The sequence below is a fragment of the Trachurus japonicus genome, chromosome 4 (assembly GCF_045865225.1).
Source record: "Trachurus japonicus isolate A0001 chromosome 4, Traja_1.0".
Classification (NCBI taxonomy): domain Eukaryota; kingdom Metazoa; phylum Chordata; class Actinopteri; order Carangiformes; family Carangidae; genus Trachurus; species Trachurus japonicus.
The window spans coordinates 33,747,526-33,761,573 of NC_140910.1; the positions used below are offsets into that span (position 1 = coordinate 33,747,526).

Consider the following 14,048-nt stretch of genomic DNA (forward strand, 5'->3'; position numbering starts at 1 on the left):
TAAATGTACAAAAAGTTTTTTCTGGTTAAATATAATTATGATCAACTCTGGTAATTCTTTTGAATAAATCATTTATTTTCATTTTTCACTTTCATATGTTTTGATATTTGGGATCTTATTTCTTTCAGTTGCACGTTTTATCTCTTAGTTTTTTACAGTTTCAAATCTTTTTTTTCAGATTCATTCAGATCTTTCTTTTTCAGGTAAAACATGCAACTGAAAGAAATAGGAAAAACATAAAGAAAAAACATATGAAAGTGAAAAATGAAAATAAATAATTTATTCAAAAGAATTACCAGAGTTGATCAAAAAAACCTTTTGTACGTTTATTTATTTTTTTTTATACGTTGATGTATTTTTCAAAATCCAAGATCAAAACTTGAAATTTCAGTTTCAAATTTTCCTTTTCAAGCTCAAAACGTTTCATCCCCCTGAAGGAGAAACTGAAGCTTCCACAACCTCCAACAACATTATGCATGAAATGACTTTAATTTATTTATACAAATCTATATCATTTACACAAATCATTACGTCGTCAGCAGCCGTAGATCCAACACAACTCGTTTCCTTCAGTGACTTTTAAAAAAAAAAAAATCTATATTTTAACACCAAATTTGTTTTGGAAAAAAAACAAAAACTTTATGATTTAAAACTATTTTCTGACAGAAGATTTAATGATGTTGTAGATTTATGATCATTTTAACAGGAAGGTTTTATCTCTGAGAGCCTAGCTTAGCTTAGCTTAGCTTAGCTTAGCATAGAGGCTGGAAGCAGCTGCCTGGCTCCGTCGAGAGTTAAAGGGATAGTTCAACATTTTGGCAACTTTTTAGAATTTGAATAAAGTTTTTAGATCTGCGGGGAGGAGACAAAGACGTATAAGGTGTTTTCACGTTTCCCTCATCAAACTCATCAAATACACAATCCAACAACTCCACAACGCTCTGGTGGACAAGTTGTGACCTGTACATTCACCACGCTATGAGATAATAACACAACGTTACGACACATGAAGCAAATACTGAGAACTACTTTCTCTTCTGAAATCCCTCCGCCCAGCAGCCGTGTCAGGAATGTAGTTCCGGCTGCATTTCCCTCTAAAACAACTCTGTCTCTAATGTTACATGATTATCTCATAGTGTGGTGATGAACCTACTGCTACTATGACTATAGAGGGGCTATGGTGAGGACTAAATGTTGAACTGTCCCTTTAATTAAACACAAGAAGCTAACGCCACTCGGCACCAGGTTATCTGCCACTATCTACTGTAGGCCTACTTTTATTAATAATAGTTTGTTATTATTGTTACTAATGAGCTGAATGGACAAAACTTAATTTCTCTGAGGGAATAAACTATTTGTCTTTATGCTAGGCTAGGCTAAGCTAAGCTAGGCTAGGCTAGGCTAGGCTAGGCTAACCAGTCTCTGAGAGAGGAAACCAAATGAACCTAACTCCTTAATTTCCTTTGAATTTGTCACAATTTAATTTTCATTTCCTTCTGAAATCATTAGTAAAGTCTAGATTGTCTATTCTAGAACAGATATTTTTAATATATTATTACCCACGTGCTTCACACCGACGCTGAAGTTAAACCACCTTGTTTTTCTGAAGGAATTTCTTTATGCTAAAAGAAAAAAAAAAAAAAGAAGATAAATCAGATTCAAGTGCCTTTTCCAGTAGTTTTCCAAGTTCCTCCATGTTGTGTCCTCACGTGCCTTAGATCTCATGAAGAAGCAGGAAACCTCGTGCCTCGTTACCTGTACAGAGTCTTACACACACACACACACACACACACACACACACACACACACACACACACACACACACACACACAGGCTCAGTGAGTTACAGATGAAGGTTTGACTGTGAACTGTCACCAGATGAATGTTCCTCAATGGAAACAATGTGGAAATATGAATAAAACAAGAGTCTATAATAAACAAACATCTCACATCATCGTTATTTCTGTGTAAACGCCAAGAAAACAAATGAATGAATGAATGAATTTTTTATTTTGGTGTCATGCCACCACTGTGGTCCATCCCATATGGGATTACAAGACACATTTAAAGGGATAGTTAACCCAAAATTGAAATTTCTTCCTCCGTGGCTTCTCTGAGTTACAGGGGGTCTCGGCGTAGCAGTGCATGTCCATATGACGGTTGCAAATGGATACCAACTGTCTTCGTAACAAAAAGACACACCAAAAAACCTCCATGCTGCTCCTATGTAATGTCCGTCTTGTATTGAAGCCCCAACATGAGAAATTGTCCCGAAAAAAATTAAATAAGTCTATATTTTAAGCTTGTTTTGTAGCGGAAGCTTCTCGAAGCTTCTCTTCCTGGTTCGTCAAATTTGGACGAACTGGGAAGAGGAGCTTCCGCGAACTATCCCTTTAATGACAAATATAAGAAAAAAGAGTAGACACTAGACAGTCCTTCCTGTTGGTGTTAGCTGCCACACAGGCGCAGGGCCGTTGCTAGGAATTCTGGGCCCCATGAAAGTATACTAAAGTGGGCCCCCTAACCCCTGACTTTTCCACTTTTTTCTTAGACTACGTATGTATTATCGTTTTTTATTTAGCCTTCTTTGTTTTGATGCTAATGCAGTATTACTATGAGTATTAGTCAGGGGCATATGCAGAATAAATCAGTCATACAAAGATTTTTTGGGGCCCTACTGGGCACTGGGCCCCTAGAATTATCATCACCTTTCTCCCCTATACAACGGCCCTGCACAGGTGTGACATAGTAAATAAACAATTTCAGATTACTTTCAGTACTCATCTATACATCGCTCTTCGTCTCGTTGCCCAAGCCTTTTCAAGAAATAAAGAAAATGCAAAAATATTCAACTGAAAAAGAAGTTTTATCTTCTCAGCATCGTCTAACCACACACTTTAGTTATTTGGATCTACTTTACTAAAGAGTTTTAGTCTTATAGAGTCATAGAAAGGACAGTAGAACACTAAATGAATTTCATTCTCCACCTCTTGGACGTCACATAAATTACAAACTCTATCATCTTCTGCTGTGCCGACACATCAGCCTCTGGTCTCCATATGAAGACCAAGTATACCAGCTCTTAATATGAAGCACACAGGGATCTTTTCTTTTTAGACAAATTATACAAAACATAGTTTTCTGGGCCAAATACCTGTTTTATTTCACAGTAAGTAGCAGCTTTGGTTTACCCCAAATATCTAATGCCCATCTACCTTTACTTTGTTGGAAAATAATGTATTTTAAAGCAGAAGTAAGTGATATATTTGTGTTAATATAAGTCTTAAATAGTTATATCTTCCGACAGCAATCACTTCTATAGAGTGTTTGGTCTGAAACACGGGTCTGTCAGTCCCTCTGCTCTGCTCTGAGCCCAGGAGAAAACATTTATCGTATCCTACAGTTTTTATCCAATGAGGAGAGAGAACGGCATGCAGGGCTGTGTGTGCAGCCAAGGAACGCCGTGAATGTGGCGACGTAGGGACGAGGACTGTTATGGTGCGTTCAAGGAAACTCGTATTTTTCCGACCTGTGAAGTCGTACCAGTTCGATCTGGTACGAGTTCACGGGTCGGAAGTTACGAGTGGCCGTTATAGTGACTTTCACAGGTAAAACAGGTCGGAAAAACACGAGTGGGTTGCCTGGAGCGCTACAAAGTCGTAAGTTGTGACTTGAAGATGTAATTTACGATTTCAAAAGCCTGCCTGGAACGCAGCATTAGCGAAAACGACCCGACCACTTACTTCTGCTTTAATACGTTAATCTCCACTTTCTCTTTGTTATAATAACAGTCTTCATATCCAGCTCTCAGCAGGATGTCATATATGTCCCTATCCCATGCCCCATTGGTCAGAGTCCCACTCAAAGATTTTTCTTAACAAAGTTGCAAAGGAATTTAAAGCAAACAAAGACAACTGGGATCATAAAACTCATCATTTCAAACATCTACAAAGGCTTTTAGATAAAATAATCCTTTAAATCTGAACTCTGGTGTCTCTAACCCTCCTCTCCTCCATGTGCATTTGTTTCCAACGAAGAAGCCGGTGAGAAATCAATCCATGGAGCGATTACTGGGCCAAATACCTGTTTTATTTCACATTAAGTAGCAGTTTTGGTTTACCCCAAATATCTAATGCCCATCTATCTTTACTTTGTTGGAAAATAATGTCTTTTAATACGTTAATCTCCACTTTCTCTTTGTTATAATAACAGTCTTCATGTCCAGCTCTCAGCAGGATGTCCTATATGTCCCTATCCCATGTCCCATTGGTCAGACTGTCCCATTTTTCTTGCAATCCTGTTACGATTTAATCCTAGTACCATATACACTCCACCATACCTCATTGGGTTCAGCTCATATCTCCCATCACAGCTAGTATAGTATTGGTGTGAATTTATGTACGCAAAGAAAATACCGCATGGCTCTATTATGCAAAAGCCTCACATGTAGGGTGTTGTTTGAATCCCTATACTCCTACTGCATACACTGCAAAACCTCAGAATCTTATCAAGACTATTTGTCTTCTTTGTAGTCAAAACAAATCTGATTCTACTTAAAATAAGACTCATCACATTAAAAAGCAGCTTGTTTTTAGACACTTTTTACTTCTTTCAAGCAGATTTTCACTTGAAATAAGTAGAAAAATCTGATAGTGGAGCAAGTTTTTCTTTCTTATTACGAGCACAAAAAAAGCCTGGTTTCACTGGCAGATTTTTCTACTTATTTCAAGTGAAAATTTGTTTGAAACAAGTGAAAATGATCTAGAACAAGTTAATTTTTAGGTGATGAGTCTTATTTTAAGAGTAAAGAGATTAGTTTGACTAGAAATGAGACATTTTGATAAGAAATAAGACAAATATTCTTGGAAAGATTCTGAGTTAGCACTGGACACACACAACTGTGATATAATCTGGAGTATGTGGAGTAGCCAACATCCCTCAGAGTCTTTATCTTGGCTCTAACGCCCCCTAGTGGCCGGTTTGCTGACTCAGCCAGTAGTTCATGTGTTCATCCAGATAGAGACCCAAGTATTTGTAGTTCAACTTTGACTCACCAAACTGAAATTTCTTTTGGTGTGGTCTCAGTTTTTAGTTGTTAATCTCAGTGTTATAGTTTACCCAAGGTTGTGACATCAAATAATGAATTCTGTGATTTACTTTGAGAAGTTCAAGACATTATTTGATAGATAGATAGATAGATAGATAGATAGATAGATAGATAGATAGATAGATAGATAGATAGATAGATAGATAGATAGATAGATAGATAGATAGATAGATAGATAGATAGATAGATAGATAGATAGATAGATAGATAGATAGATAGAATACTTTATTAATCCCCAAGGGGAAATTTAAAATGTCATAAGAAGCAGCAAAGGGAAAATACATGCCAATGGAGAGAAAACAACACAGATCACGAGACACAGAAACTTAAAATGACTTAAAATAAGAATCATCGCCTAAAAATTAACTTGTTTTTAGATCATTTTCACTTGTTTCAAACTAATTTTCACTTGAAATAAGTAGAAAAATCTGCCAGTGAAAGCAAGTTTTTTGTGCTTGTAATAAGAAAGAAAAACTTGCTCCACTATCAGATTTTTCTACTTATTTCAAGTGAAAATCTGCTTGAAAGAAGTAAAAAGTGTCTAAAAACAAGCTGCTTTTAATGTGATGAGTGTTTTTTTAAGTAGAATGAGATTTGTTTTGACCAGAAATGAGACATTTTAACTAGAAATAGGATAAATATTCTCCTACTACATAATGTAACACTGGACACACACAACTCTGATATAATGTGGAGTATGTGGAGTCTTTATTTTGTCTCTAACGCCCCCTAGTGGCCGGTTTGCTGACTCAGCCAGTAGTTCATGTGTTCATCCAGATAGAGACCCAAGTATTTGTAGTTCAACTTTGACTTTGAAATTAGAAATCACTTGTTTGCTCAACAGGGTTTTTAAAATGCATAATGTCTGTTAACAAGCGCACCACGATGCTTTCACTGTTTATTTATGGTCCATGACAACTTTTAAACCAATCACAGAGAAATATGAACGACAGATTAAAATACACAAACAACCCACAGAAGAAAGAGAGCGTTTCATATTCCAGCAGGACGGCGGCGCTGCAGGCACATCGAGGACAATAATAATAATAAAAGAATAAAAACCCAACAAAATGAACATTTGTTTATATTTAAAAAGTCGTTTAAAGGCGATACAACAAAAGGCCGTTGATGTTTTCACTCAAATTACATTCACATAAATAAAAAGTGAGGTGGTAATCCAGAGTGCAGTGCAGACTTTACAGAGAAGAACACGACAGTCGCTCTTTAATCACTTCCACACAGCTGCGACTGCGTTTATACGAGGAAATATAAAGTTTTAATTGAAACAGGAAAATCTGTTCTCGTTCTTTTTCTCACAAATTCATGTTCAGTTGTTTTCTTTGCTTTTACATTTGTAGATTCAGCTCATCCTGCTTCTACTGCTCAGTTCATTTTAATTAAATTATAATAGGAACAATTAACATTTCTCCTCCAGTCGGTTAATTAACGATAGATAAGCATAAATATTGATTTCCTTCTGTGGTGATCAGTAGTTTATATTCAACCCCCCCCGAACCCCGACATTCATCTGACATCAGAGCAAATTAAAGGGATGTTCAGTGTTTTTTAACTGACAGAGGTAAATCAGCCTTTAGACTGTTCGCTGCTCCTCGTTAATAATGTTTTGTGAGTTTACACTTTAGGCAAAAACAATATAAAAAATCAAAAATAAACATTCACTTTTGTAAAATCTGAGAGACGTTCAGTGTTGAGCAGCAGCTGCATCGTGACTGTTTAAAGCTTGTTGCACAGCAAAAGAACCACTAGAATATCATTCACTAACTCTCCTCATCATCTCTAAAGGCATCTGAACGTTTCCACACGTCTGTAGCAATAAGTTACACTTTCATTTACACTTTTAAAGATATTTTTAAAACTAAAAAATAATTGAAAAACAGTAAAAATCCTGAATGAGTTTCAATATGTTGAAATAAGACACAGCAGGAGGAGTTCTTGGTGCTGCAACATCGAGACGATCACACGAGAGGAGACACGGGGAGGAAATACACAACGACACGAGTGTTGAGGAGCGACGCGGTGGCCCGGCGGAGGGAATCGAACCTGCGGCAGTGAGTGAGTGAGACGGAGACAGAGACAGAGAGTGAGACACGTGGTCCGGGTTTCTAGCGGCAGCCGGTGGAGAAGCTGTAGAGGAACTGTTCATCAGGACGGAAACCGTAGGCGCTGACGGGACGATCGGCCGCCATCTCTGACACACTGCAGAGAGACAGAGAGAGAGAGAGATTTTACTTCATCATTTTACCAAACAGTACAGTTTTGGTGAAAAGCTGTAGCGCCACATTATGCAACAACGCCGCATTTTGTAATAAGTTGTTACATAATGCACCAAATTTTTACATTTTCTATATAAAAAAAAGTGCAACACTCGCATTTTATAATAACTAAATGCAATATGTAACAACTTGTTACAAAATGCAGCAAAGTTTATTACATATTGCGTTGAAAATGTGACATACTTTACATAATGCAGTGTTATTACATCATGAGGTGAAAATGTATTACATTATTACATAATGCAACTTAAATACATAATGTAGCGCTACAGGTCTGTCAGTCTGTTAAAGGGACAACGAGGAGTTTCTATTTGGTTATAAAAAAGTCTCACGTTAATGTGGATGAATCTCCGTTACCACTTGTTAATGGTCCATTTTAGATAAATCTATGGTTTTGTCTCTATGGTTATTTTGTTATTATTAGTGGTGGTGGAAATGCTGGGCGAGCCGACCAGCGTTTCTTTACTTTCGGTTTCGTGGCGAGTCATGAGAATAACGCCGCCGAATCTCCGTTTATGGTGGGAACTACGACGGTATGTGATCGTCTTCCAACCTCTGACTTTAATTCTTGATGAATGAAAACATGAGTCTGTCTTGCACCGGTCAAAGAATTTCACGGTGCGGAGGCTCATAAATGTAGTGTGGAAACACTTCACTTTAACAAAACTCCTCGTTGTCCCTTTAACCAAACAGCACCATTTCAGTGAAAAGCTGTAGCACCAGATTATGCAATAACGCTGCATTTTGTAATAAGTTGTTACATAATGTACCAAATTGTTACATTTTCTATATAAAAAAAAGTGCAACACTCGCATTTTATAATAACTAAATGCAATATGTAACAACTTGTTACAAAATGCAGCAAAGTTTATTATTACCTATTGCGTTTAAGAATTTTATCACAAAATGTGACATATTTTACATAATGCAGCGTTATTACATCATGAGGTGAAAATGTATTACATCATTACATAATGCAACTTAAATACATAATTATTATTAATAATAATAATAATAAAATCTTTATTTACATAGTCTAACTTTTCTTAACAAAGTTGCAAAGTTCTTAACAAGGAAATCAAAGCAAACAAAGACAACTGGGATCATAAAACTCATCATTTCAAACATCTACAAAGAACTCTGGACACCTCTGTGTCTCTAACCCTCCTCTCCTCCATGTGCATCTGTTTCCAACAACGAAGCCGGTGAGAAATGAATCCATGGAGCGGTGGATAAGGTTATTTATCATCTACCATGTTACCATGTGTATATCTGTGTAGTCTTATCTGTCATCAACAAGAGGTTACGGGTTACGGGTTAGCGCGTTACGTTTGTGTGGCGGTGTCGCCATGGAGACGAGAGCTGGGACACCGGGTCGGAGGCTCTTGGTTTTCAGCCAAGAGACGCTCCATTCTCCCTGGAACTAGTTACTAGTCATTGGTTTAACCAGAACTAGGACCCTGGAGCTTTTTAATTAAAGTAAAAATGTAGAATAACCCCAGGGAAATCCTGCTTAGTTCCTCTTGAAACATGAACTGATTCTTATGAGTGTTTTTCTTTCTCTGTTTAACTATTTATGAAATGTGCGTGTTGCTTGTTTAGTTGATGAAATGCCACGTGTGATCTGCTGCAACACAATTTCCCCACAGGGAAAACAAAATCACCACTACTACTAATATTTATGAAGTGTTAACAGCTGCATTATTAACCTATTCATAAAGCATTGTAAATGGTAAATGGTAAATGGTGTGTATTTATACAGCGCTTTGCTATACCTGCAACGATATCCAAAGCGCTTTACAGTACATCATACATCGCATTGTAGAGGACAACTGAGGGGAGTTGGTGTCATAATCTGAGAGTCCAACATGATGAACGCTGCAAGTTACACTGCAAAAACTCAAAATCTTACCAAGAATATTTGTCGTATTTCTTGTCAAAATGTCTAATTTCTAGTCAAAACTAATCTCTTTCCACTTAAAATCATGGCCTAAAAAATGAACTTGTTTTTAGATCATTTTCACTTGTTTCAAACTAATTTTCACTTGAAATAAGTAGAAAAATCTGCCAGTGAAAGAAGGTGTTTTGTGCTTGTAATAAGAAAGAAAAACTTGCTCCACTATCAGATCTTTCTACTTATTTCAAGTGAAAATCTGCTTGAAAGAAGTAAAAAGTGTCTAAAAAACAAGCTGCTTTTAAGTAGAATGGGATTTGTTTTGACTAGAAATGACATTTTGACTAGAAATAGGATAAATATTCTTGGTAAGATTTTGAGTTTAAAGTGTACAGGACCTGAGACAAAAAGTGTTACAATATGGATTAGTCCAGATGTTGTAAAGCTGTATGAGAAGAGGCCAGTAGGTGGAGCTCCAACACCGACCATGTTGCAGTGGAAACCCCCCCCTCCCCCCTGCCCCCCCCCAGTCCGTCAGAGCGCTGCTGAGGAGAAAAAGCCTCATAAAAGCAGCTTTAATGTAATATTCATGTGGTGATGCAGGTGTTGGCCGTCCAGCGCCCGGCCCAGTTACAGAGTTACAGACTGCTAATGGCTGCGGGGGTAAACAGCCCAGCAGCCAGCCAGCCAGCCCATAATAATAAGAACTGGACATGTCAAAACACGGGGCTGTGACGAGGAGAGGAGGAGGAGGTTGCCGGGGGAACGCCGCCAAAACCTGGAGGACCTGGGGAGGAGGAGGAGGATAAAAGGCCTCGTATCTACACCAGTGGTGGACAGTAACAGAGTAAAGAGTAGAAAAAGTAGATGAGATGAACATCCCATAATATAATAGACACCCCATCTTACAGAGGAGGGGTGGGTGGGTAGGGGGGGGGGGGTGGTTGTTGCCGTGGCGCTGGCCCGTCCTCCTCGTCCTCCTTCTCTCTCTAAAATACGAGCTGTTTGCTTTGCCCCAGCGAGCGCCGTAATGACGTGTTGTTTTTAGCCAAATCACTTCCAGCCATCACTTACACAGTTACACAGCTCTCTACCCCCCCCTTTACCCCCCCCTTTTACCCCCTCCCACCCCTCTCTCTGTTTTGCCTTTGCCCCATGCTGCCCCCCCCCCCCCCCCCCTCCTCCTCCTCCCTGGGCCAGAAATATGTCTTTCTCCCTCTGCACGCTACGGCTGTCAGGACGGATCTAGAGCCGGGAAGAAGGAGGAAAAACTGAATCTGGGAGTCACAGGCTGCAGACTGACCCTAGACCAGTTCCTTCTAGACCAATAGACCAAATCTCCTTGTTGTTTACATTCTACTTCCTGGTAGAAAACCAGCTGTAATGTGAATGAGATCAATAGTAACGAACGAGAGTTTAGCTATATATCATATTTTTTCACGCCCTATCACCGTTTAGACAAATCTGAAATGATTGAAGAAACATTACTATTTCTGTGTGTGTGTTTTGTGTTGCTATGTGTTGTATTTATTCAGTTTGGGGGAATCACAGTGTCTAGAAAGCATCAGTGGCTCAGCTGACAGGGACAGCTAACGGTAGCTAAGCTAACGGCAGCAGCAAAGCTAATGGCAGTAGCTAAGATAACGGCGGTAGCTAAGCTAACGGTAGCTAAGCTAACAGCAGGACGTCAGCTGTTAAAACCCTCCCGTTGTGGGACACGACATGAAACTACTCCAGTTAGCTCAGTCATGTTGGAACTCAGATATCCGCTGGAGAAAATATTTTTTCATGGAGCGTTTATTGAGTCACTGAGTTATTAAAGTTAAACAGGTAGCTAACCGTTAGCCAGGCTAATCTCTGATAACCATGATAACCACACGTAAATAGTAATGTTTGTCCAGTCATTGGTTTTATAGACTTTACAATCATCAGATTAGTCTAAACGGCGATATGGTGACATGAAAAATTAGATATACTGTATATAGCGAAACTCTCATCCGTCACTATTGTTCGAATGCTGGTTTTCTACCCGGAAGTAGTTGTAAACAACAAGGAGATTCGTCCTATATTAGCCCACACATTATGTACAATTCTAGAATGGACCTTCGGAAAATTTCGGAATAACGTTAGCGGACCTTCGGAATGGCGGTCGCCCCCCCTGAATGGTTTACCACACAAGCACATGTGGACTAGCCGGTCCCACGGCTTCAGGCCATTTTGTCCATTCTTCATACGGCCTGAAGCCATAAACCTCTTCTTTCCTGTCCCACTCTCTGAAGGGGAGGAGGGGAAATCTGATGTTAGGTTCTTTAAGTTGTTCAACCAACAATATACCAACAACTCTCTGGCATTGTGGTTTTTTGTGTTGGCGCCTATGGAACACACTGAGGACTTCTCCTTTGTTTTCACCGGCCAGGGGGCGTGGCCTTTTACGTGACTTAACTGTCTTCTATTGATAGTTTTCATGTGACGTCACGGCCCGTATGGAACGCCCCCCTGGCGGTCAAAACAATCCACTTCCCCGCTGTCCGCGGCTTAGGACAAGGCAGAAAAACACACACTGCTCCCTGCTGCTTCAAAAATACCGGTGTTATGGCCCAACTGGTGTCTGATTTAACTGGTTACCGTACCGAACAACAGCTGTGCTGCACTTCCGTCCGCAGATTTGTCACAAATTCACAAATCAAGCCACAGTTCACATGTTACTGCAGCGAATATGCTTCTGTGAGTGAACCTGTTCAGGCAATCTACAGTCAGTCAGCGCCACACTACTCTCACTCTGCACAACACTGCACAGTATGACAAAGCCTGTCATGTTAAAGTTACGAAGTAATGGAAAACACTCTGAAAATACAATAACAACATCGTCCTCGCCGCGCCGCGGTCGGTCCCGACCCCCGTTACCGTGTCGCTGCCGCCGCGGGCGGTGTTGTTGCCGTGTCCGGTGGCGGGCGGTCCCGCCGGGTTACCATCGCCGCCGCCGCCGGTCCCGCTGCTATCGGACCGCCGTCATCGTTGCCGTCGGTAGCGGTGCGTAGCAAAGCTCCGGGGGGTAAAGGGGGGGCAGCTGGTCACCGTGCAGCCCAGCTAAGGGCTCTGGTTTGTGGGTGAGAGGAGCAGGGAGCCTGGGCTCAGTGGGCTGGAGCTCAGACTGTGGAGCTCAGCGGAGCTGCGGTACCAGGACGGTGTTCCCACACAGGGAAGTTACAGGTACATTTCTACCACTTCAACGAGTTCAGAAACATTATTTTAAGATCAAAAAACTACAAAATGGGGCTTTTAATCAGAAACCAGTTCAGCCATAACACCGGAAATATTGGTTGCAAGCGGTGGAGGATGATGGATTCTCCACCAGGTAAATGTAAACATCGCCCAACTCGAGCTTCGGCAGGGAACTGGTCATTTTAAACAGCTGGTATACAGCAGCTGGTGTTGAATATGGGTCACAAGTGCCCAAAACTTCAAAGCTGTTTTTATATCTTTCTTTCTCGGCTGCTGGCAGATGATTTAAGTCATTACTCGGTTGTTTGTCCATAGAAAGTCCATTGCGGGGCCACTTTGGAATGTTGCTTTTGACCGCCAGGTCCCTGGGAAGTGACGTCACTGAAAGCTATCAATTGACCTCTGGCTAAGCCCCGCCCCCTCCACTCACTTGGACAAACAGTCAACGTTCGGTGACAGTTGCTATGGCAACAGCTGTCACAGTAGAGACATTTCACAGGAGAGACAGAAAGATTAAATATCATGTGGAAGTCACCAAAACTTCACTTAGCTTTACTGCTATGGCTGCCGGTTGCCGCGAAACGCCGATAGCCACGGGCTAACTTCCGTTAGCCTGTCTATGGAGTTTTACATTATACGTTAGCATTAAAGCAGATATCAGTGGAATGTTTTTGTTAATATAAGTCCTAAATAGTCCTATTTTCCGTCAGCAATCACTTACATGAAGTATTTCAGCCTAAACACGAGTCTCTCCGTCACTCTGCTCTGCTGTAACCCGAGGAGAAAATTTTCCTTGTGGGATACAAGTGTTATCCAATGAGGGGAGAGAACGGCATGAAGGGCTGTGTGTGCAGCCAAGGGATGCGCGTGAATGTGGTGACGTAGCACGAGGACCAATTGATGCCCGACAAGGGCGGGGGCTGCTAACTCATGGTGCGTTCAAGGAAACTCGTACTTTGTGTTTTTCCTTCCTGTGAAGTCATACCAGTTCGATCTGGTACGAGTTCACGGGTCGGAAGTTACGAGTGGCCGTTATAGGGAACTTTCACAGACAACAGGACGGTAAAAACACGAGCTACGGGTTACCTGGAACGCTACCAAGTCGTAGTTGTGACTTGAAGCTGTAACTTACGGTTTCAAAAGCCTGCCTTGAACACAGCATTAGCCGAAACGGCCGTGCCACTGTTATCTGCTTTAAGCTAGCGGACTTTATGCTTAGTTGTGATAGGCTACTGGCTGTGTGTTTTGAACGGTGTTTCAAACTATGTGGGTTTTGATTTAACATCTTTGATGCTTACACATATATATATATATATATTGCCACTTAATATATTGCTTTACTCCTCTTTTTTTTAATGTATGCCATTTTTACTGTAGGTAGGGCATGTGATAGCTAGAAAGGTTAGGCTAACGTTAGAGATGTTAAAGATAACTTTAAAGCAGAAGTAAGCGATCCGGTGGTTTTGGCTAATGCTGCGTTCCAGGCAGGCTTTTGAAACCGTAAATTACAGCTTCAAGTCGCGACTTACGA

At 40.4% G+C, this 14,048-nt stretch overlaps 1 protein-coding gene across 1 annotated transcript in view; it reads right to left on the minus strand.

Annotated features, from left to right (window-relative positions):
• Nucleotides 1–7,215: 7,215 nt before the first annotated feature.
• kifap3a (kinesin-associated protein 3a) overlaps nt 7,216–14,048 on the minus strand; it is an 85,132-nt gene continuing 78,299 nt past the window's right edge. The window contains exon 20 of the mRNA XM_085775250.1: nt 7,216–7,324. Within this exon, the coding sequence (XP_085631376.1) occupies nt 7,231–7,324 (94 nt within the window). The 3' untranslated portion in view covers nt 7,216–7,230. The remainder of the gene's footprint in view (nt 7,325–14,048) is intronic.